This window comes from Protopterus annectens, chromosome 4.part1, assembly GCF_019279795.1.
Source record: "Protopterus annectens isolate FY-2018-M chromosome 4.part1, PAN1.0, whole genome shotgun sequence".
Taxonomy (NCBI): domain Eukaryota; kingdom Metazoa; phylum Chordata; order Ceratodontiformes; family Protopteridae; genus Protopterus; species Protopterus annectens.
In genome coordinates, this window is record NC_056734.1 from 480,606,470 (window position 1) to 480,628,764 (window position 22,295).

General features: G+C 36.8%; 1 protein-coding gene across 1 annotated transcript in view; it reads left to right on the forward strand.

The window, feature by feature from the left end:
* The window catches only part of LOC122800929 (organic solute transporter subunit alpha-like), a 206,522-nt gene that overhangs the window by 148,397 nt on the left and 35,830 nt on the right, over positions 1–22,295 (forward strand). The window contains exons 6-7 of the mRNA XM_044070292.1: positions 3,150–3,261; positions 5,066–5,212. Coding sequence (XP_043926227.1) covers positions 3,150–3,261; positions 5,066–5,212 — 259 coding nt within the window. The remainder of the gene's footprint in view (positions 1–3,149; positions 3,262–5,065; positions 5,213–22,295) is intronic.

The following is a 22,295-nucleotide window of genomic DNA, read 5'->3' on the forward strand; positions in this document are numbered from 1 at the left end:
TCTGGCTAGCAGAAATAGGATGACTATTGAAGTAGAGGCTGTGTGCAGCAACATGGTCTATATTTTCCTAGGTTCTGTCAATGCCAGCAGGTATCTCAAATCAACAACCTAAATAAGGGATTACATCCACTGCTTCATGAGTTGGGCAGATAATAAAAGGAGAAGTGACTGAAAGAAGATATATGTATATATGTGGCAAGGAAGAATAAACTGCAGCATTTTAGCCAGTTTGGAAGGTATATTGGAACAATTATGTCTTCAGGCTTTTGTAAAAAGAATAGGGAGACTACAGATAAAAACAGAAATCTGGAAAAGAATGGAAGGAACAGAGAAAAAGGACATGGGGACATAAGGAGACAGAGAGACTCTGTCAACAGAAGGAAGGGATGGAAAGATAGGAAAGATAGGCTAGCAAATGCCTGGAGTCACAGAATAGGACTGGCCAGTCACACTCAACTGATACATTAGGGATTACTGATATTTGGACACATGAAAAAACATTATGGAACATGTTACTTGCAGGTCACAACATTGTCCTGGGAGGTAGCTAAATGACACATTAAAACATGTTAAGGAAAAACTGGCACTAACACCAGATCTCACAAAGGGGGAAGTCAGACTAAAAAACTTCACCAAAGAAAACTAAACCCTCCTAGGGGAAGGTATAAATGCATTCCAAGTCCCGTTCCCAGCTGGAAGTTGTAACTACACCAAAGCTTACATTAAAGCCCTGTACAATCACTTGTATAAGTGTATAGACTTGGCTGTTCCAGAGAGAATCAAAGCCAGAGCGCAAGTAAGAAAAAAAACACCCCGAGGGACATCCAGCATCAACAAACTTTACACCAAATGCAAAAAGGTTGCTGTCTAAGAAAACTAAAGTCCCAATAATGCAGCCAAGGATAATCATAAGGCCTTTTACAGCTATGTACATAGCCTAAAAGGTAGGACCCAAGCATGCGCCAAACTAGTCACTAATGATATCCTACACACTGATCTCGCAGAAATAGCAAACCTGATACTGGACAGATTTGGTGAAAATTTCAATCCCTTATCCCCTCCAAACTTATCACAAACCTTACCCCCAGCTTCCACTCCACCCTACATATCCAAAGAGCAGGTCATCACAGCCTCTATGGGACTAGACGGCATCCCAGGCTATCTTTTAAACAAACTAAAACGTGAACTAGCATCACCATTAAATCCCCTGTTAAACCACTGCCTAACCACTGGCTTTGTTCCTGAAGAATGGAGAACAGCAACAGTTATTCCCCTCTACAAAGTTGGCTTAGCAACAGACCCAGGGAAAGCTAGACCCATAAGTCTGACCAGCCTTATCTGTAAAGTCATGGAATGCATCATCATGGACCTCATAAATAAAGACACAGGTGACTTCCAACCCTGGATCCCATCCAATTTGGCTTTATCAAGGGCAGATCCTGCCTAGTCAGCTTGGTAGATTTCTTCGAAAAATGTGACCAGGGCCATTGACAAGGGCACACAGCATACCTCGACTTGGCAAAAGTCTTTAACACAATCCCACACTTAGGCATTACCGATAAACTTAGCAAACTGAATGTAAACCTTTTTTTGTAAGATGGGTTGCCACCTGGCTCACAAACTGGTCACACACTATCAAAGTGGGTGACTCCACATCAACCAGCCCACCTGTCACCAGCAGGGTGCCTCAATGGTCAGTGCTGGGCCTCTTACTGTTTGGTATATACTTCCTTCTCAGACGTTTAGGCCAAAACTAAGGGGCTGTGGCTGACCAAGTTTGCAAACAACTGCAAACTGGGTGCAGTTATTGAATGTAGACAGTATACTTCAGGAGGGTCTTACACAAACCAACCTAAACCTGAATGCAAAGAAATGCATCATCATTCCCTTCAGTAAAACCAATGTCCCTTCACATTATCAAATTAACAACAATACCCTACGTACCTATGAAATGGTAAAAGATCACAAGTAGACTGCAACCTTAACTTTGACCACCATATATCTACTGTAGCAAGGAAGGCTTTCTACATAGCACACTATATTAGCAAAGGCATCACCTCTAGAGAAAAGGCGGTTATAGCCCCTCTATACTCATCACTAATCAGGCTCATAATTGAGTATAACACCCCTTTTGGCATGTACAGTACAAAGCACCTGCAGCAATTAGACAGACCTCAGAGGTTTCTAACTAAAAAGATCAAGAGACTCCAGCATGTGCCTTACACAGACCAACTAAAGTCCCTGTTACTATAGTCAGTGTCATATAGAGTTCTTAGGGGAGACTTATACCTGGCTTATAGAGCAATCTCCGAATCAAACCTAATGAATTTGCTGCACATGCATAAATCAAACAGGACTAGAGCTACCCATTCCAGGGACCTAAATATGGCCTGTGACTTGAATAGGACATGCTGGAGAGACAGATTTGTCTCACAGCAACTGCTGCATCTTTCAAATAGGCTGCCAATTTATGTGAAGTAGAACACCTCTATGACACTGTTCAAAAGGAACCTGGATGAGTGCATGGGGTACCATAATTTCTTACTGAGGATAGTGCCCACAACCCTCCTGGACATGGGTAGTCATTAATAAATATAATCCTGAGTATGAGTATCTATGGTATTACATTGGGATGAAATAGCTAGGCTTGAAATGACCTCTGGTCAATAGCCTAGTAACCTCCTATGATCCTACGAGAAAGACAACTTGGCTTTGGAGAGCCTGGTATCACTTTGGAACAGGATACCTGCCTTAATTAAAAATATTTCTTCCACATAATCATTTCAAAGCTTATTTAATAAAAATATCAGGAAAAAGTATACCAAACAGGGTAAATTCAGGCATATGTAACTTTGACCTCTCACTGTACAGTATTAAACTGCAATCCTCATACCTTTAAAACTGACACTATACTGAATTTACATGATCATATAAAGCAGTCTTTGCCCTAACTCTGAAAAGCTTGGTTGCTAAAATATGTTGCTACTATATAGTGAAGCAAACATCACTTTTTCAATAACATGTGCTTTATATTAATTCAGAGCACTTTTAGAGATGATTTGAATAGCCATTGCACATCAGGTACCACTTTATATATCTTTACTTTTTGTTCCTTATTTTTATTTTATTTGCTTGTTTGTTTATTACAGGAGAAATCTGTGGATTTTATCCATTGGCACAATACAGTTTTCGCTACTACGACCAATTCTTCTTTTTATTGCAATGGTTCTATGGATGGATGGAAAATATGATCTTGAAGATGTAAGTACATGAATGTTTAATGACAATTTCTAATAATGTATATTAGCATATAAACCCTTCACCCAAGTAACTTTTGATTTTCAGATTAACCATCAGCAGAATATCTGAAGCCTCATCATGGAAAAGTCTGGTCTGACAAAAGCACATGTTCTTAGAAATCCATCTAATTCACCTCTACAAAGAGGCCTGTCACAAGTGGATTCCCTCAGGGATCAGTCCTTGGACCACTCCTTTTTTGGCATTTACTTCTCAGAAGTCAAGGCCAATGTCAGTGGTCTCTGGCTGACTAAATTTATAGATGATTGCAAATTAGGAGCTGTCATTGAATCTCACACTGACACAAATGTTCTCCAGGACAGGCTGACACAGATAAACAACTCATGTCAGAATCATGGACTAAAACTAAATGCCAAGAAATGCATAATAGTATTCTTTGGGAAGTCAACCATTCCTGGTAACTATCATATTGACAACAAACCTCTTAGAGTTGACCCAGTAGTCAGGGACTTAGGGACACACATAAATAGTAATCTAGCCTTTGTTCCTTACCTGTCTACAGTGGTGAGGAAATCATTCTATGTTGCACAACTTATAAACAAAGGTATGGCATCTAATTCCAAGGAAGTCATTGTTTCACTGTATTTGGCATTCATCAGACCTATCATTGAGTACAATGCCCCCTTTGGTGTGTACCTAACCAGACATATCCAACAATTGGAACGTCCACAGAGGTTCCTCACTAAAAGAATACAGGGCATATGTAATATGTCCTATGCAGACCACCTCAAGCCCTATCCCTGCATTTTGTCTCCTACAGGCTTTTGAAGGGAGAGCTATGCCTGGCATACAGAGCATTGTCAGACCCCACTCTGATGGACCTCCTGCATATCCACAAAACAAACAGCACCAGAATTACCTGTTCTAAAGACTTAAACCTTGCCTGTGATATAAATATGATCTGCTGGAGAGATAGGTATGTATCTCAGAGACTACCCCATCTATGGAACAAACTCCCCATCCATGTGAAGCAGAGTTCCTCCCTAACGCAATTCAACTACAACTTGGACAATTGGATGGGAAATTGGAAATTCATCCCTGGTTTGGCACCTATGTTTCCAACCATATATGCTTGCTTGAAAAATGTTACTATGCTTGTTTTCTTTTTTATTAATGTATTAGCAAAGATATTTTAAAAAAAACTGTTTCCAAATGTAACAATAACTCTGCCAGTTAATACATTTTTTTCATGTTTGCTATTATTTTAAGACATGTCTTCTTCATCCACACTTTACCTGTTCTTCTTTTATTCCATTATAACCAGCCTGGAGCTACCATGATTGAAGTAGCTACTCCCTCTTTAACTAAAATTGTATCATCAACTGACACATTTTATTCCATATTTTGTGATTCTGGATCATCTAGATCTGCACCAGTATATATCATTCACACATCAGCATGCTTTGTCTGTGAAGTAATGTGCAAGGATTCTGTCTTTGAATCTTTCTGCATTTTGAACTTCCACAATATATAACAGTTTTCTAAATTCCATCGCAAAACTCTTCAAACTGGTGTTGACACTGAAGAGTAAAGCTGACAATCTTATTAGAATACATGTGAGCTTGGAACTTGTTTAGCCAGCCATTTACTGAGGTAAGACCAAACATGCCTTCTTAAAGTATTATACACCACACAGCTCAAGTGTTCTAAATACAAACTATACTCTTATATGTATCTCATACATGCTTTTACAGTAATCCTGCTTTTCCCAGAATTCTCAGCATTTCCTGTTTTTGGTGTTTTTCAGTCAAGTTCCAGTAGTGCATCCCTTTGGATAGGTTGTATCCTAGGAGCCTTTACTGTATTGGCCATGTGGCCCCTCCAGATCCTATTCCAGGAAGCAAAGGTGCGTCTTGCAGACCAGAACATAATTCCCAAGTTTGCCTTGTTTCAGGTAAAGTAACACTGGTATTTAATAGATTTATATTAGCCATAGTTCAAAACGCAGCATTTGTGTAACTGAGCAACAAGCAGAAATTCACATAATGGTTCAAAAACATCCACAAATAATGTATGCCTCACTTTGGAAATAGTTTTATTATGAAAAGTAATTCAGAGCAAAATAAAAATAACAATATAGATTTCTATAAAATGTCATTTAACAGTTTAGGTCAAATACACCATGCAGGGAATACCCACCATTCATGAAAACACAGATGTGAAAAGCAATGATTTTTATCAGGGCTGACAAAGACATGGATAATAGCTTACAGTTTTCTCATTTTAAACCACAGTTTTCTAAATTGTGGCAAACCAGATTATGATTACTTGGTTTCAAAGGCAAAGCAGTACTTATTTATCTTATATTTCTAGCCCAAACATGGGTATGAATTATGATTTGCTCACAGTAATGTAGATATAATCCCAGAGTCACAGTTAGAGGAGTAAATCTGCAGAAGTCATGACTAAATACTAATTCAATCAAGATCCAAGAATGATAAATTATTATAAAATGGCCTTTCCATGTCTGATCTTATTTTTATTGTTTATGTTTCATCAGCTTTGATTGACTTTAGTCACGTGTGATGATAACGGAGACGTCTCACACTGTGCATGTTCCAAATGTAGGATGCCACTGTGGCAGATTAGAATATAAATCTGAAGCAAATGACTTTCACATATCTTTCTTAAAGTTTATTAGTGAAGATATGTGGTACAGTAAATATGTTAGGCATTTTTTGGTGAGACCTTTACTGCGCATATTTTGGAATGTAAATCAATATTTATGTCACTGGTAAGTTTCTGTAGTCAAGAGTAGTTGTTAACAAGGACTTTAAATGGTGGCAAATGCTTTTTTTGCCTGATATTAATGGCCATTTACTATGACTCTTCACATGGCAAGTATAACTGGATCTTTTTTCCATGAGAGCTACTAAGACAAACTCGTGAAGTAAAAATATCTCAGCCAGTCACATACAGAAATTAGTGATCACTGCATGATAAGTAATAAAACTTGATAGGATATGAAATTTGTTGAGATACTGATGTCTAAAGGTTACCTAAGTGTAAGGTCAAGGTAAGTGCTAGAACCGATGTTATGTATGATGATCTCTTAGTAAGATACACCACGAAATACCATCTTAAGATCATAAAATGCAAGATTCATTGTTGACAAAGTTAGAATTTTTTTTAAAAACATAACAAAGCAATAAACTATATTTTAATCATTGCAAACTTTGCTAAAATATAATTTTATTGTAATATTATCTTCAGTTCATCTGAAATATCAAATATCATATACATTGAAAATTTACAAAATCAGCTTGTAAATTTTATTGCAAATCACTACAGTAAATGACTTGTAATGAAAGTCATGTGGTCACAGAGGTAAACGCACATCATTAGAGATAGTCATGTAAAAGCATAAGACCGGTTAAAAGGCAATGCCATATAACAGATTAAATCATTGTGCTGACATGATTGGATAATTTTAGACCTTTATTTGTAACTGTAAGCTTAAAACTTGAAATAAGAATATGTATGCACTGCAATTTCTAATGAAATGTGAATAACATCAGGCATAGGTAGATATATACATTTTCTGTTATATCAGTGACATTGTAAATGCTTATCTGTATTCTTTAAGCATATTTTTACTTCCGTGAAACCTGGCAAAATAAACAATAAGTGCAATGTACTGCTTGTGTGTTTTGTATTTATAGTATGCTGTTTTGCAGTCCCAGCAATGTCCCAGGAGACTGCATTATATTTGTTAGTTGCTAACAGCTTGTGACTCTCAAGACAGTGTAAGAGATTTGGGTCTCCACTCATTTAGTCTGTGCAAGTAGCTGAGCAAGTTGGTAGAGCTAAACTGTGTATGTGTGTGTGTGTGTGTGTGTGTGTGTGTGTGTGTGTGTGTGTGTGTGTGTGTGTGTGTGTGTGTGTGTGTGTGTGTGTGTGTGTGCATGCACGTGCATGCGTGCATTTAGCTTCTTACCAGATGTGTGAGATTCAAAAATTTAAGTCCCAATATTATGAAAAAGAATCTGTGACTTAAAGACAAAAAACATGAAATAGCCAAATTCATTGTTACACCTTTTAAGTATTTTTGCAGGAGGGCCCCTTGCATCTCTAGCCCTGTTACTTATCTATACTAACTCCAAGACCACTTTAACAGGAGTATGAGAAATACTCTGAAATACTGAAACCACATACTTAGTATATCCCCTCCCTTCATATTCATACATTTATTTCTAGACTTCTGAGAATAGAATTTGTTACCCTTGACCTTTAATACAGGCATCCTTTTGTGTGTGTGTGTGTGTGTGTGTGTGTGTGTGTGTGTGTGTGTGTGTGTGTGTGTGTGTGTGTGTGTGTGTGTGTGTGTGTGTGTGTGTGTGTCTGCCCAGGCACTCTCATATCACATAACTATATGTGTGTTTGTGCACACAGCATGAGCAGATGGGTAAGGTTACTGCTCCATATTGTGAAGCAATAGCTAATCTGCTTGATCAAAGCTTGACCTCAGCACTCTGTTAGTATGTGTCTTAAACTTACTCATTTACCAGGACCTCAACTGTTGTTCCAAGTACTTTATGCAGTATTATGTTATATCCTCAAAACATGATATTTTTAATCAAACCAATACCAAGATCAATCAAAATCCGTATGTTCGCACTTACTGTGATTTTTTTTTATGCAGTGAGTCTCTTACATTACAAGGGTTGGGATTCAGAGAAACTAGCATTGTAGCATAACCACCTGCACTGATGAGCTAATTTACAATGCAGTGCTGATGACTGATTCATGGTCATGCAAATTCCCTAAAGGGCAGCCTTTCATTAGCCGGAAATGTGCATGACTATCACTTGCTCCGTGTGCGGTAGGAAACAAGGCCATAGCTGGCTCGTTTGGAACCCAGTACAGCTTCCTGATCTGGTGCCCCCTCAACTGTAGATTGAAGATGGAGAAAAAAGATCCATTGTCTGATCTGCTACTCCTCCCCTCTCTCCTAGGGTGGAGTGCCAGTTCCTAATATACTCACACTCTACGTGTGAGACCCCCGTCACAAAAAAATTAAAAAAAAAACAGGTCATTCTCTGATGTGTTACTCCTCTCTTCTCTCCTACAGAGGAGTGCCAGGTCCCAATATTCTCACACTCTACAAGGGAGACCCCCCCCCCCCCAAACACAAAAAACAGGCTATTCTCTGATCTGGTGTGAGGAGCAAAAAAATGAAAACAAACAAAAAAAAAAACAAATCTGCCAATCATATCCTCTAACAACTTGCTCCCTTCCCTCACACTAGCTATGCTTCTGGTTGGAAAAATAATGCAGTGAACCACCAACCACCTGTGTTGTACCAAACATACCAAGAAGAGAACACACAAGCACTGACTTCATCTTGTCATGGTGCATGCATGCATACACATGCACACACACACAACCACACCAGCACTCATACTAGCCATTCATCCAGAGATGCTCACAGGCCCCTTCCTTCACCATCACAGTGTTTATACACAACACACCCACACACAGAGTAACATACCTCCATCTGTGAGTTGGAGATGGGAACATTCATCTGCCAGGTTGCACAGCATGTCGTTTTCCAACCTCTGCAAATAAAGGCATTATATTCATGGTATAATACAGGGATGGTTATGCTTTACATTTTGAAAAAAATGCTTAAAATTATCAAATATATGAACCATATTTATCAAATATAATGTAGTCTTGTAACATGTTTTTCAGTTTTGTTTTTCTACAGTATTTTTCAAGGTACACATTCTGCAGGTCTTTATGAACTAAACCAGTAAAAGTGTAAACAATCTGCAGGAGATGTAATTCTACAGAATAAGTGAAGACGTGACATTCTACACAGACTTTAGCAGGACACTGCCATTGTTCATGAATTTGGGCCTTGTGGATGAAGCATTAAAATACTGGACAAAAGCACTGAAACTTGGAGAAGGTATAAATACAGAAACATGCTCATAATTCTGGCACTTATCACCAGGTTTGTGCCAGGCTTTCAGAGTTGTCATCTTAGCAACCCATCTTATGGCCTTATCTTGTTCAATATACCTTTTCCAAAAAGTAATTTCAGTTTACTTATGCAAACTCACTAGGCTATATTTCATAAAATGGTGTCAGTCATGTAGCCGGCATGTTGATAATTTAGGGTAAACATATGAAAAATGTAGCTTTATATAGGTTCTGCACCACAAACTGAAAACCACAATTGTTGTTTTTCCCGGTTAGGGGTTGCCACAGCGGAACTCCGGCCCGCTAATGATTGGCAGTAGAATTTTACAGTGCCAGCCCGACGCCCAATCTTCAACGAAGGCACGCCCAGTCACGCATATCTTTCGAACGCCACTCGACCGCGGGGAGGACATCCGACTCCACACAGAGCGCTCCAGCGAGAATCGAACACCACAATACCAAATATAAACATATCAAAAAGTAAGACCAAAAGTCTGAATGACCAAAGTGCAATACTGAAAACCAAAATCCCATACTAAATACCATAACCTGTGACACTTAGAACAAATACAAATGCTTCAGATGTAATGCGAATCACAGCTGACATAAGTGAAGGAACTTAACATACCACAGACTACGTGTGTTCACATTTGAAAGACCACAATTCCTTACACTAGACAAGGTGCAAGCAAGAATGTATACAGCACTACAGAATAACACTATATAACAAAATATCAAACAAAATAATTGGGTAGGATGGCACCCCACATAGGCACTCACTCCCCTTCTTATATAGCCAGACTTTGGGGTCATGTAAGGGGTGAGTGAACTATATGAGTTTTGCATAAAACCAAATATCTGCTAGTTCTCCAAGGGCAGGTGATCTCATAGTTAGAATATATAAGTAAGGTTGAAGAAGCACAGATCACCATCCTGTGGTGTAGGAATCCTACACCTCCAGCAAAAAATAATTAAAAAATAAAAAGTAGCTGTCTTTTAATTCATTGCATTTAAATGTTCTGAGTAAATTAATTCCATGCGGTCTATAGTGATTTTAAGATTTCGTTCATTTTAGTATTCTTGACATTTTTATTGTCTTTATTTGTGATATTCAGTATTATGGTCTTTGGTCTTTTAATATACCAAAAGATTATATGTACATTTTTTGCTTAGTTAAAAGGAAGTTTTTAGCTTACATGAGATCAGATTTTCAGTGTACTTGTGTTAGTGCAACAATTCATGATCTTTGGCAAATATGTTTCATTCCAAGGGATAGTTTCACATTTTTTGCATGAAGCCTCTTTTTATTGATGAGTTGCTGGCATCCCATTCATGAAGTGTTCAAGGTCTGATAAAAAAAAAACTGAAAAGAAGCAAAGTTACCAGCACATGTTCACCAGATTGACAACAGGAGTTTTACTTTAATCAATGGACCAGCAGCATATCAGTCTTATGACTGAGCCAATAAGAATGCAAAGCCACTATGAAAACTGTATTATGACTGTAGATTAATTCAGATGGTGCTGTTCCACAGATACCATGGGGAAAATATAGGGAATATTCGCAAATAAAAAAAAAGAAATTCTCACTCTGTGTTAATGACAACAAATAAAACTGTTTTGTTCCATAAAGTCTAGCACTATCTTGGTATTTAATGTAAGGACAACTTTTCCTAGTACCTTGGGAATAGACCATATCTGTGTTTCAAGGTGAATTTTATTTATCTCTGAGGAATTAGTCAGAGACAAGGTTTAGATGTGCTTTAAATAAGTCAGCACAGCTAAGTCCTTTTTTGAACCTACATTTGGCAAAATGTAGGTTCAGTGCAGGACGTGAATGGTTGGGTTCTCGACAGTTGTTCAATAAGAATTTGCTTATATTCTGGTTGCCTGGTGCATGATGAATTGTTTCACTGTTCCTACTTTCTCACTATAAACCGGAGCAACGGGTGTGAACTCCTACATTGCTTGTAATGGACTCAGACTATGGCATCTTACAGAAACAGCAAAACAATGTTGGTGGTGGTGTTATTCTGTATTTGTTTTAGATGTTCATTTTTTCCAAGCTGCCTCCATCCCAGAATAAAAAGTTAGTAGGTGTGGGGGAATCCCCATACAAGGGAGGTGCAGTGAGGCTCACCCCACTGCAGAAAGCACACATGTTGTGAAGGAAAGATTCTTAGGTGGTGTGTGTACCTGAGGTGGTAGTGTTGTATAAATGCAACCCAAAGAACTGTGTTCAGCAAGACTGCTGTTCTGGAGTCACATCTCAAACCATTGCTCTTGTGTGCCCAAGTGAAAGCAAAATGAGACATGCAACATGAATAGAAGAAACGGTGCAGGAACATACAGTTGTGCAAGGCACTCACCATAACAATAGATGTACCAATTGCAGGATCATTGTTGAAGATATCATATACACACTTCAGAAATAAGCCATAGATAGAACCAGTCTTCCAGCCAGATACTTTCAGAAGACATCCTTAGGGGAGCATGGCTACAGTGCCAAATTGCAGCCATTTAGAGCACAACCTGGCTGTAAAACAGAACATACTGCACTCCTTTCTCTATATTTTATTTTGCCTGTTAAAACACAAAACATGCAGAGAAAATTAACAAATGCTGGCTGGCTACAGATATTGCATATACATTTATTAAGAAAATGTATATATATATATATATATATATATATATATATATATATATATATATACATATGTTTGCTTGTATGAAAAACAACACACAACTATAACTGCATAACAATAAAAAAACAAAAATGTAAGCACTATTAAACCACGATTTGAACTAATTGTTTAACTGCAACCATCTCAATTTGTAAAATGTGTCAGAGAACCAAAGTTATCCTACATCAATATACATCCAATACTACAATGAATGACTTGCACAACTATATTATGTGTTTCATAAGGATTATTGCTGGAGGAATTATATATGTCTTGGGAGAGTATGGAGTAGTGCACCTAGAGGTTAGGATGGTCTACAGCATTCCCTCAGGGCTGCAAAGGAAAATCTTGCTCTGCATCTAAAATGAAGAACTAACTTATAATGTTTAGAAAAACTATGAACATATGACCATGCTCCAGCCTCAAAAATATTTTGAGATGGCATATTTCCTTAAAAAATGCTCAAATGGCAACTGTTGAAAGTTGTAAATGAGTGGGGTCTAACCTCACTAATAGAGGTTTCACTGTATGTATTATAACAAAACTATATATATATATATATATATATATATATATATATATATATATATATATATATATATATATATATATATATATATATATATATATATATATAAAACAAAAGCAATGCAAGTTGCTAACTATTTAGAATACGTCTGCTTGATTGTGAGAGAAGTACCTGTTTCCATTCATAAGATAAACACCTGCTCAGTCTGTTTGGCTTCTTAGGCCTCTTCTAAGTAATAAATAAGAAGAAGTCAAATATATCTACAGTGCATATTTTTCCCCTTATTTTCTTGTTTGGGGGAAAAAAGGAAAGTTGAATATGTTATTTTAAAATAAATGTAGAAACCACTTCAGACATGAAAACAGGATTTATTTTACAGAAGCTCAGTTCTTGTGGAAGACTGTATATGGTTATTTATGCTCTGAAGCCTGCAATACAGAATTTCTTCTAGCTTGAGTAACTACAAAAAGAATGAATGTCCCTCAAGATAACTGTTCAGGTCAGTTGAAATTATAGACTCAAAAGTAGATAAGGATAATATAAAGCAGTCCAACAAAGCAGACGACGGAGCAAACACGATGAGGAAGAACCATGAAAAATAAAAATGTTTATTCAAACGAACCAAATACACATAAAAAGGTAAGCACTTTCACCATCAGCTTCTTCAAACCAAGATAATGCACACCCCCAATTACCCATAATAAGTACCCAACACAGCCATTCAGATAGCAGAACAAATAGCACTGGGCTGCTCCTACAGAACAAACATTTAGAATTTTTTAAGAAAGCAGACATATACAAATGCAAAACTGCTAACTAAAAAAGAGCTTAATTATTATACTAAGCAATAAAAATGCTTAAAAATACATTCAAATATAATACAATACAACCAGCAGTACAAAAAGAGACTTAATTAACTCTCAGGCACCTAGATTTCAAAACTGGTTTCATGGAGGCTTTTTCATTCAAGCCCTTCCCCCTATCTACCCTAAGCCTAATGATCCATCTCCCCTCTTCGTTCTCAGTACAGTTCATAATATCACCCTCTTGTATACTGGGGGTGATAAGGACAATAACCAAAAAGCGAAAAGTATGTTCATCCCCTTCCTGCATAACATGCTTAGATAAAGCATTGTTGCTGGACCGTACCCTAATGTTATACAGATGTTCCCTAATCCTATCTTGGAACAGCCTGTCGGTTTTACCAATGTAGTATGAAAGGCATAACACACAGTGAGCAAGATAAACAACATGCTGGGTAAGGCAGTTGGCAGAAACCTTAAACAAATTTCTCACCTGTGTCTGGGTGAACAAATCGTCCACTGTCATCAATGCTATCACAGTAATTACACCTCCCACATGGTCTGGTACTACATTCCTCAGTTGTTATGTGGACGGGCACTTCTTTAGGATTGCATAGTATTTTTTTTAAGTTCAGCTTATTCTTGAACGTAAAAGTGGCTGCATCTCCAATAATCCCCCTAATGATGGGATCCACTGTCAAAATATCCCTGTTCATCTTAATCACATCCATGATGGAGTCAATATCAGTGGTATAAAAAAGGGGTACTCTCACCCTATTCAAATCCTCTGGAAACCTCACATTATCTGTGGAAACCCCTACATAAGAAAAGTAAGGATGAACCCGACCTCTGTGGTGATCAGGTATCTCATCCAATACTTTATCAACCTCTGCAGAACAATATCCCCTTTCCACGAGTCTATCCTTTAAATTGGATAACTCATAGGAGAAGCCAATATCTGATGCATTCAGGCTCGACACCCTCATGCCTTGACCCTTGATCACATTCCTAAAGACATACTGAGGATTCATACTACGTCTATGGAGTAATGTATTTCTATAGCAGGGTTTCCTGTGAACACCAGTATTTACCATACCATTATCCAACCTCTGCACAAAAACATCAAGATAAGCTACTGAAAGGTGTGAGGAGGACATGGTAAACTTTAAATAATTGGTGGCCCCACTGAGTTGTCATAAAAAGTTTCCAACTGATCCTCACTCCCTATCCAAATGAGGAATAAATCATCCATGAAATGATGGTAGAATGGGACATACATAGAATATAACTCATTAGTAACCAGGTGTTCTTCCTCCCACATAGCCATAAACATGTTGGTGTAGCTATTGGCACATGAAGTGCCCATAGCTACATCATCTTTTTGCAAAAATACATCACCATCAAAGACAAAAACATTATTCTCAAGGACAGTCTCCAGAAATAAACCAAAAATGAGTGCTGTTGTAGAAAACACAGTCCACGAACCACGATATAATCCTTTATTGCAAACACGAAATAGTAACGCTCACAGTTCACCATACGTTTTCGTCTATGAAGACTTCATCAGATAACCCCTAACAACAAACAACAAACAACAAGCCCTTAAATAGCCCAACAAGTTTCAAATTCACCAATACAAGCTTGACATTAATTACATATACTAAATACAAAAGGCACCACTTTAAAAAACATTAATTCAATCCCAATGACCTTTGATGTATTGAATATAAAAAATATATAAACATTTTGTGTGTAGATATTTAAATACTAACAAATACTATAATAAATAAATATGTTAAAATGTATAAAATATAAAAGAGTTTAAAAATATTTCATTCAACTGAGAAAACTGTGTGTACAACATAAAAACCAATGCAATACTACCCTCTAGTGGCTCATAACATTTTTTTTTTTTTATATATATTCCTTACAATTTGGCTGCTCTTAACTTCAATAGTGGTGCTAGGCAAATACTCTCATTAAGACCAGGGTATCTCCCAGCAGCCAAGAAAACCTGCATGTACAACTCACGATATTCGAGGCGGGTTTCCCACGAACCCCCTCTAGCATCCTTTTGGACGACCTCAAGTGCAAAAAATAAAAAGTTTGCTTGAGCATAATTCTGTAGGTGTTTATACAAAGCATTTTTGTCATTACTCCTACTTATATCATAGAAGTGTTTGTAAATACATCTTTTTAAATGTCTTTCAGTTTTCCCTACATAGAACACACTGCAAACTTCACAAGTCACTAAATAAACCAACCCACTAGTAACACAATTGCTATAACATGTACTTTTAACAAATTTGTTCCTGGCTCTAATAAAGACCTGGTCAGTGTTAGCTATATGTTTATACTGGGCATATGTCCCACATCTATAAGTGCCAGGTCTTTTTCCTTTGTGTATAGTACTACCTTTTTCCAATTATTCCTTCAAATTAATACCTTTCTTAAACACAATATTTAATGGTTTATTTTCAATACCTTTAAGGTCAGTAAGGGAAATAAATCTATCCCATTCTTTTTTCACCACATCAACTACCTTACGCGAGTCACAGCTGTATTCCATTGTAAGTACCCTATTGAACTTGCCATCCTTTTTCACCTCATTAGTAAGTTTAAAATCATTATCCTTACCCAAAAGAGGCATAAATCGTGTCTTACGCTGGTTTTTAATATACAGAATAGTATCTTCCAATAACTTTGCTGGGTTTCCCCTCTCCAAAAATAGTTTTTTCAAAAAAACACATTCATCCTCAAAGTCTTCATCCAATGAAGTGAGTCTACTGGCTCTAATCAGTTGCCCCTTAAAAATACTTTTCTTTTGCACATATGGGTGTGCACTCTCAAAATGAAGGTATGAATTAGAGAATGTCTCTTTACAAAAAACATTTGATTTAATACCCCCTAAGATTTTAACAATACTTGTGTCCAAAATATCCACATTATTATAAGTAGTTTTACTAGTAAATTGTAGAAAGGTAGTAGTCGTATTTATGTACTCCAAAAATTCCTTCCATTTCTCCTCTGATTCTTTCCAAAAAGTACAAATATGATCTAAAAAGCGCCTATACAAGACCCAACAGTCACAAAATCTAGAACTGAAAATATATTGTTTTGCCCACCAGGCTAGGATAATGTTGGCATATGTGGGGGAATAATTGGCCCCCATTGCCACCCCCTCAACTGGTGGAAATATTCACCACCATAGTAAATAAAATTATTTTTTAATATCATTTCCATAAGGATGAGAATAACCTGTAACTCATCACCACTGATATTACGTTTGTCAACCAGGGCAGTCTCAAGCCAACTCAAACCACCTTCCTGTGGTATAACTGTGAATAAATCTTTAATATCCACTGTTACAAATATAATATTATTGTAAACCTGGTTTGGATCAATATCCAAAAGAAATTCCCAAGAATCTTTTAAAATAGTTTTTTCTATGCCCCAATGTTTTTTCAACTTCACATCACAATATTTTGCCAGAGGCATAGTCTTTGAGCCTTCAGCAGACACAATGGGTCTAAAGGGGGATTCATTAGGTCTTTGTGGACCTTAGGGATCCCAAACATAGTGGGTATCCTAGGTTGGGGCACATGTAGAAATGTAAATGTATCTATGTTAATTAATCCTTCTAGAAGCAAATTATTAAGAGCCAATTCAATATTCTTAAATGCCACATAAATCTCATTTTTAGAGACCCTATTGTAAGTGAAAGAATCCCCCAAAATGTCATGCATTTTTCCTTCATGTATGACTTGGTCCATAAGGACTGTTCCCCCTCCTTTATCTGGTTTCATAACCCTAATCTGTGAATTCTGCTGAAGCTCACCAAGTACCCTTTTCTTTTTTTGGTTCAAATTGTATCTTCTCGATTTACCTACTACCTTTCTTATTTCCTTCTCCACTATGGACTCAAAAATTTTCAACTGTGGATGTAATGGTGGATTAGATTCACTTTTGCATCTCAAACAGGGCTGTACATCCGTCCATGAAAGGTGACATCCAAATTAAGCTGCCTAATAAATATTTTAAAATCCAATAAAAGTCTGGTACTATCACCTTTTTTATATGGTACAAATTTAAAACCTCTGGAAAATAAATTAAAATGATCTACAGTTAATTCAACACTAGCGTAATTAAAAATATTATAATTTCTATATGTAAATACATTGTTAATACATTGTATTTCATCTGGTGACATAATAGAAGAATTCGTCACCCTATTGTCATCCACATCTTCATCTACAACTAATAATGTTGGTATTTCCCCTTCCCCCAATATCCCCCTCCCCTTCCCCCCCTCTGACCCGGATAGTAATATTGGGGAGCCCCCTGGTTCATTAGCCTTTCTGAACTTCGGAGAGGGGGATAATCTAAAGGGTCCAACTCGTTGTTCACTTCCACTAACTCGTCATTATCTATAATTTCTTCTAGGTCATAATTCTCACCATTCTCCCCCCAACCTTTATTGTTTTTTCTTGGTGCTGGGTAACATTGCTTATCTTTATATTCTAAAATGTCCCTGTTCAGTTTCTTAATTTTCCTTTTAATATTAACTAAACATAATTTGTCTATTCTAACCATCATACTGTAATATTTTATTTTCTCCGCCTCTGCAGTGTGTAATAGGTCATCGGTAATAAAATTATTAAGGTGCTCAATAGTAGTAGAAAGTTCATTCATTTTTATCTCATTTTGTTTTACTACAATTTTAACCACATCAAGCCCACATCTATTAAAAATGTCCACAAGGTCTTTATAAAATACAGAACTATTGTCAATGTTGTTGGGGAACTTAAACACTCAAACCTTTAGGCACAATCCCCCTTTTCAAACATTCCCTAAGGTATTCGTTGTCAATCTTGAGAGCTTTAAATTTCCCCAACACATCAGCTAGTTTGTTTACATTATTTCTATAAGTATCATTGTTTCCCTTATTGTCCAAAACAGCAGTATTAGCATCCATGTCAAAATTAATATCAACATTGCTATTCGACCATTCAGAGAAAATTTTCCTCTGTTTAACAGTTGTTGATCCATTACCAGTAGCATTATTAACGTCACCTTTGTTAATTTGACTAGAAGTCCGCCTGTTGTTTGTATTGGCGTCATTCGTACCCACGCCATTCTCGTCAGGTATAAAAGGTAAGTTTGGAGTGTCCAAAATTTTAAAAGAATTCCTTGCCATTTGTTTATTAGTTCCATTATCTTCATTTGAGCTAGATTTAGCTCTAACAGCCGCTGCTGCAATTCCGCCAGCATGAAAGGCTTCCTAGTTCCCAGGAAAAGATGAAGACAGTGTATTAGCAAACCTCTCACTGATAGGATTCAGTAGGTCGACCAGCTGAGAAAGCTGACCAATGAGCTTTCTCGTTTCACCCACGTTGTCCCTCCTCTACTTTGGAGACCGTGGAAATGAAGCAGTCTCTTCCATTTCCCAAAAAACAACCAAAAATAAGGGGAAAGAAACAACTCCAACCGACAACTAGTAACCAAAAATGAGTGCTGTTGTAGAAAACACAGTCCATGAACCATGGTATAATCCTTTATTGCAAACACGAAATATTAACGCTCACAGTTCACCATACGTTTTCGTCTATCAAGACTTCATCAGATAACCTCTAACAACAAACAACAAGCCCTTAAATAGCCCAACACGTTTCAAATTCACCAATAAAATCTTGACATAATTACATATACTAAATACAAAAAGGCACCACTTTAAAAAACATGCATTCAATCCCAATGACCTTTGATGTATTGAATATAAAAAATATATAAACATTTTGTGTATAGATATTTAAATACTAACAAATACTATAATAAATAAATATGTTAAAATATATAAAATATAAAAGGGTTTAAAAATATTTAATTCAACTGAGAAAACTGTGTGTACAACATAAAAAAACAGTGCAATACTACCCTCTAGTGGCTCATAAAAAATGTTTTTATATATATTCCTTACAATTTGGCTGCTCTTAACTTCAATAGTGGTGCTAGGGAAATACTCTCATTAAGACCAGGGTATCTCCCAGTACCAAAGAAAACCTGCCAGTACAATTCACGATATTCAGGGCGGGTTTCCCATGAACCCCCTCTAGCATCCTTTTGGACAACCTCAAGTACAAAAAATAAAAAGTCTGCTTGAGCATAATTCTGTAGGTGTTTATACAAAGCATTTTTGTCATTACTCCTACTTATATCATAGAAGTGTTCGTAAATATATCTTTTTAAACGTCTTTCACTTTTCCCTACATAGAACGCGCTGCAAACTTCACAAGTCACTAAATAAACCAACCCACTAGTAACACAATTGCTATAACATGTACTTTTAACAAATTTGTTCCTGACTCTAATAAAGACCTGGTCAGTGTTAACTATATGTTTATACTGGGCATATGTCCCACATCTATAAGTGCCAGGTCTTTTCATTTGTGTATAGTACTACCTTTTTCCAATAATTCCTTCAAATTAATACCTTTCTTAAACACAATATTTAACGGTTTATTTTCAATACCATTAAGGTCAGTAAGGGAAATAAATCTATCCCATTCTTTTTTCACCACATCAACTACCTAACGTGAGTCACAACTGTATTCCATTGTAAGTACCCTATTGAACTTGCCGTCCTTTTTCACCTCATTAGTAAGTTTAAAATCATTATCCTTACCCAAAAGAGGCATAAATCTTGTCTTACGCTGGTTTTTAATATACAGAATAGTATCTTCCAATAACTTTGCTGGGTATCCCCTCTCCAAAAATAGTTTTTTCAAAAAAACACATCTATTATCCAGAAATAAACATAATAAATCAATTTTACTTTCACTATACTCAGTGAGGCCTCTGTTTTTGAAAAGGGCCTAACCTTCATTCCAACTAGGAAAATGGATTTAACTGGCACCTTGCTTGACATTGAATTATTCAGTAGGAATGTGCTGTTGAAACTTGAATTTGGTAATAACTTGGAAGCTGATAGCTTGTCCTTTAAAAGACCTAGTACTTACATTTCTAGCTCACACCCTTTAGTGGATGCCTTTAATAAGCGGATTGAAAATAATTTGTTCCATATGTATGATACTAGAAATACACTGTATATATATATATATATATATATATATATATATATATATATATATATATATATATATATATACTGTAGGAACATGAGGCCTAACATCAGTTTAAGACAGAGACAGGGTTTAACATGGTTACAGAAAGATAACACCATAGTTATTAGGCCAGCAGACAAAGGCGGCCCTGTCGTTATTATGACTAGAAGTGATTATTATGCTTCGATGCATATTATGTTGAGTGACAGTAACTTTTATTCTAGGATTGATATCATGCATGTACACAATTTAGAGTGCAGGATTCTTGATAAGTTGGAAGATATGCTCAAGTAAGTTGAAATCTTTTGATCTGTTTAACTTTTTGAAGCCTGAACATTCACTCATACCAGTCATTCAAGAACTACCTAAGATTCATAAAGATGGTTTAAAACCACCTCTGAGGCCTATTGTGGCAGGCAGAGGTTGGTGTACTGAACCGTTCTGCTTGTATATACAGAAGTTTTTACGCCTAGCTTTAGATAGCAATAGATTTATTTTGAAGGATTCTAAACAGTTCCTTACTGATTTGTACAGTTCCACCAACACACTAGCTGTAGATATGGATTATTATTTTGTGATCCTAGATGTACAGTCATTATTCACTGTTATTCCCAAAACCATAAGTGTTGATTCAGTACACAGGTATCTTAGTACACACACTGAGCATAGTGAAAATAAAATCAATTTATTATGTTTATTTCTGGAGACTGTCCTTGAGAATAATGTTTTTGTCTTTGATGGTGATGTATTTTTGCAAAAAGATGGCATAGCTATGGGCACTTCATGTGCCAATAGCTACGCCAACATGCTTATGGCTATGTGGGTTACTAATGAGTTATTTTCTATGTATGTCCCATTCTACCATTGTTTTGTGGATGATTTATTCCTCATTTCGACAGGGAGTGAGGATCAGTTGTAAACTTTTTATGAATAACTGAATGGGGCCACCAATTATTTAAAATTTACCATGTCCTCCTCACCCCTTTCAATTGCTTATCTTGATGTTTTTGTGCAGAGGTTGGATAATGGTATGGTAAATACTGGTGTTCAACGGAAACCCTGCTATAGAAATACATTACTCCAAAGACATAGCATGCACTCTCAGTATGTCTTTAGGAATGTGATTAATGGTCAAGGCATGAGGGTGTTGAGACTGAATGCATCAGATATTGGCTTCTCCTCTGTGCTATCCAATTTAAAGGATAGACTCATGGAAAGGGGATATCATTCTGCAGAGGTTGACAAAGTATTGGATGAGATACCTGATCACTGCAGAGGCAGGGCTCGTCCTTACTTTTCTTATGCAGGGGTTTCCACAGATAATGTGAGGGTCACAGAGGATTTGAATAGGGTGAGAGTGCCTCTTTTTTATAGCACTGATATTGACTCCATCATGGATGTGATTAAGAGGAACTGGGATATTTTGACAGTGGATCCCATCATTAGGGGGATTATTGGAGATGCACCCACTTTTACGTTCAAGAATAAGCTGAACTTAAAAAGAATACTATGCAATCCCAAAGAAGTGCCCGTCCACATAACAACTGAGGAATATAGTACCAGACCATGTGGGAGGTGGAGCATTGATGACAGTGGACAATTTGCCCACCCAGACACGGGTGACAATTTTGTGTTTAAGGTTTTTGCCAACTGCCTTACCCAGCATGTTGTTTATCTTGCTCACTGTGTATTATGCCGTTCATACTACATTGGTAAAACCGACAGTGTTCAAAGACAGGATTAGGGAACATCTGTATAACATTAGGGTACGGTCCAGCAACAATGCTTTATCTAAGCATGTTATGCAGGAAGGGGATGAACATACTTTTCACTTTTTAGTTATTGTCCTTATCACCCCCAGTATACAAGAGGGTGATATTAGGAACTGTACTGAGAACAAAGAGGGGAGATGG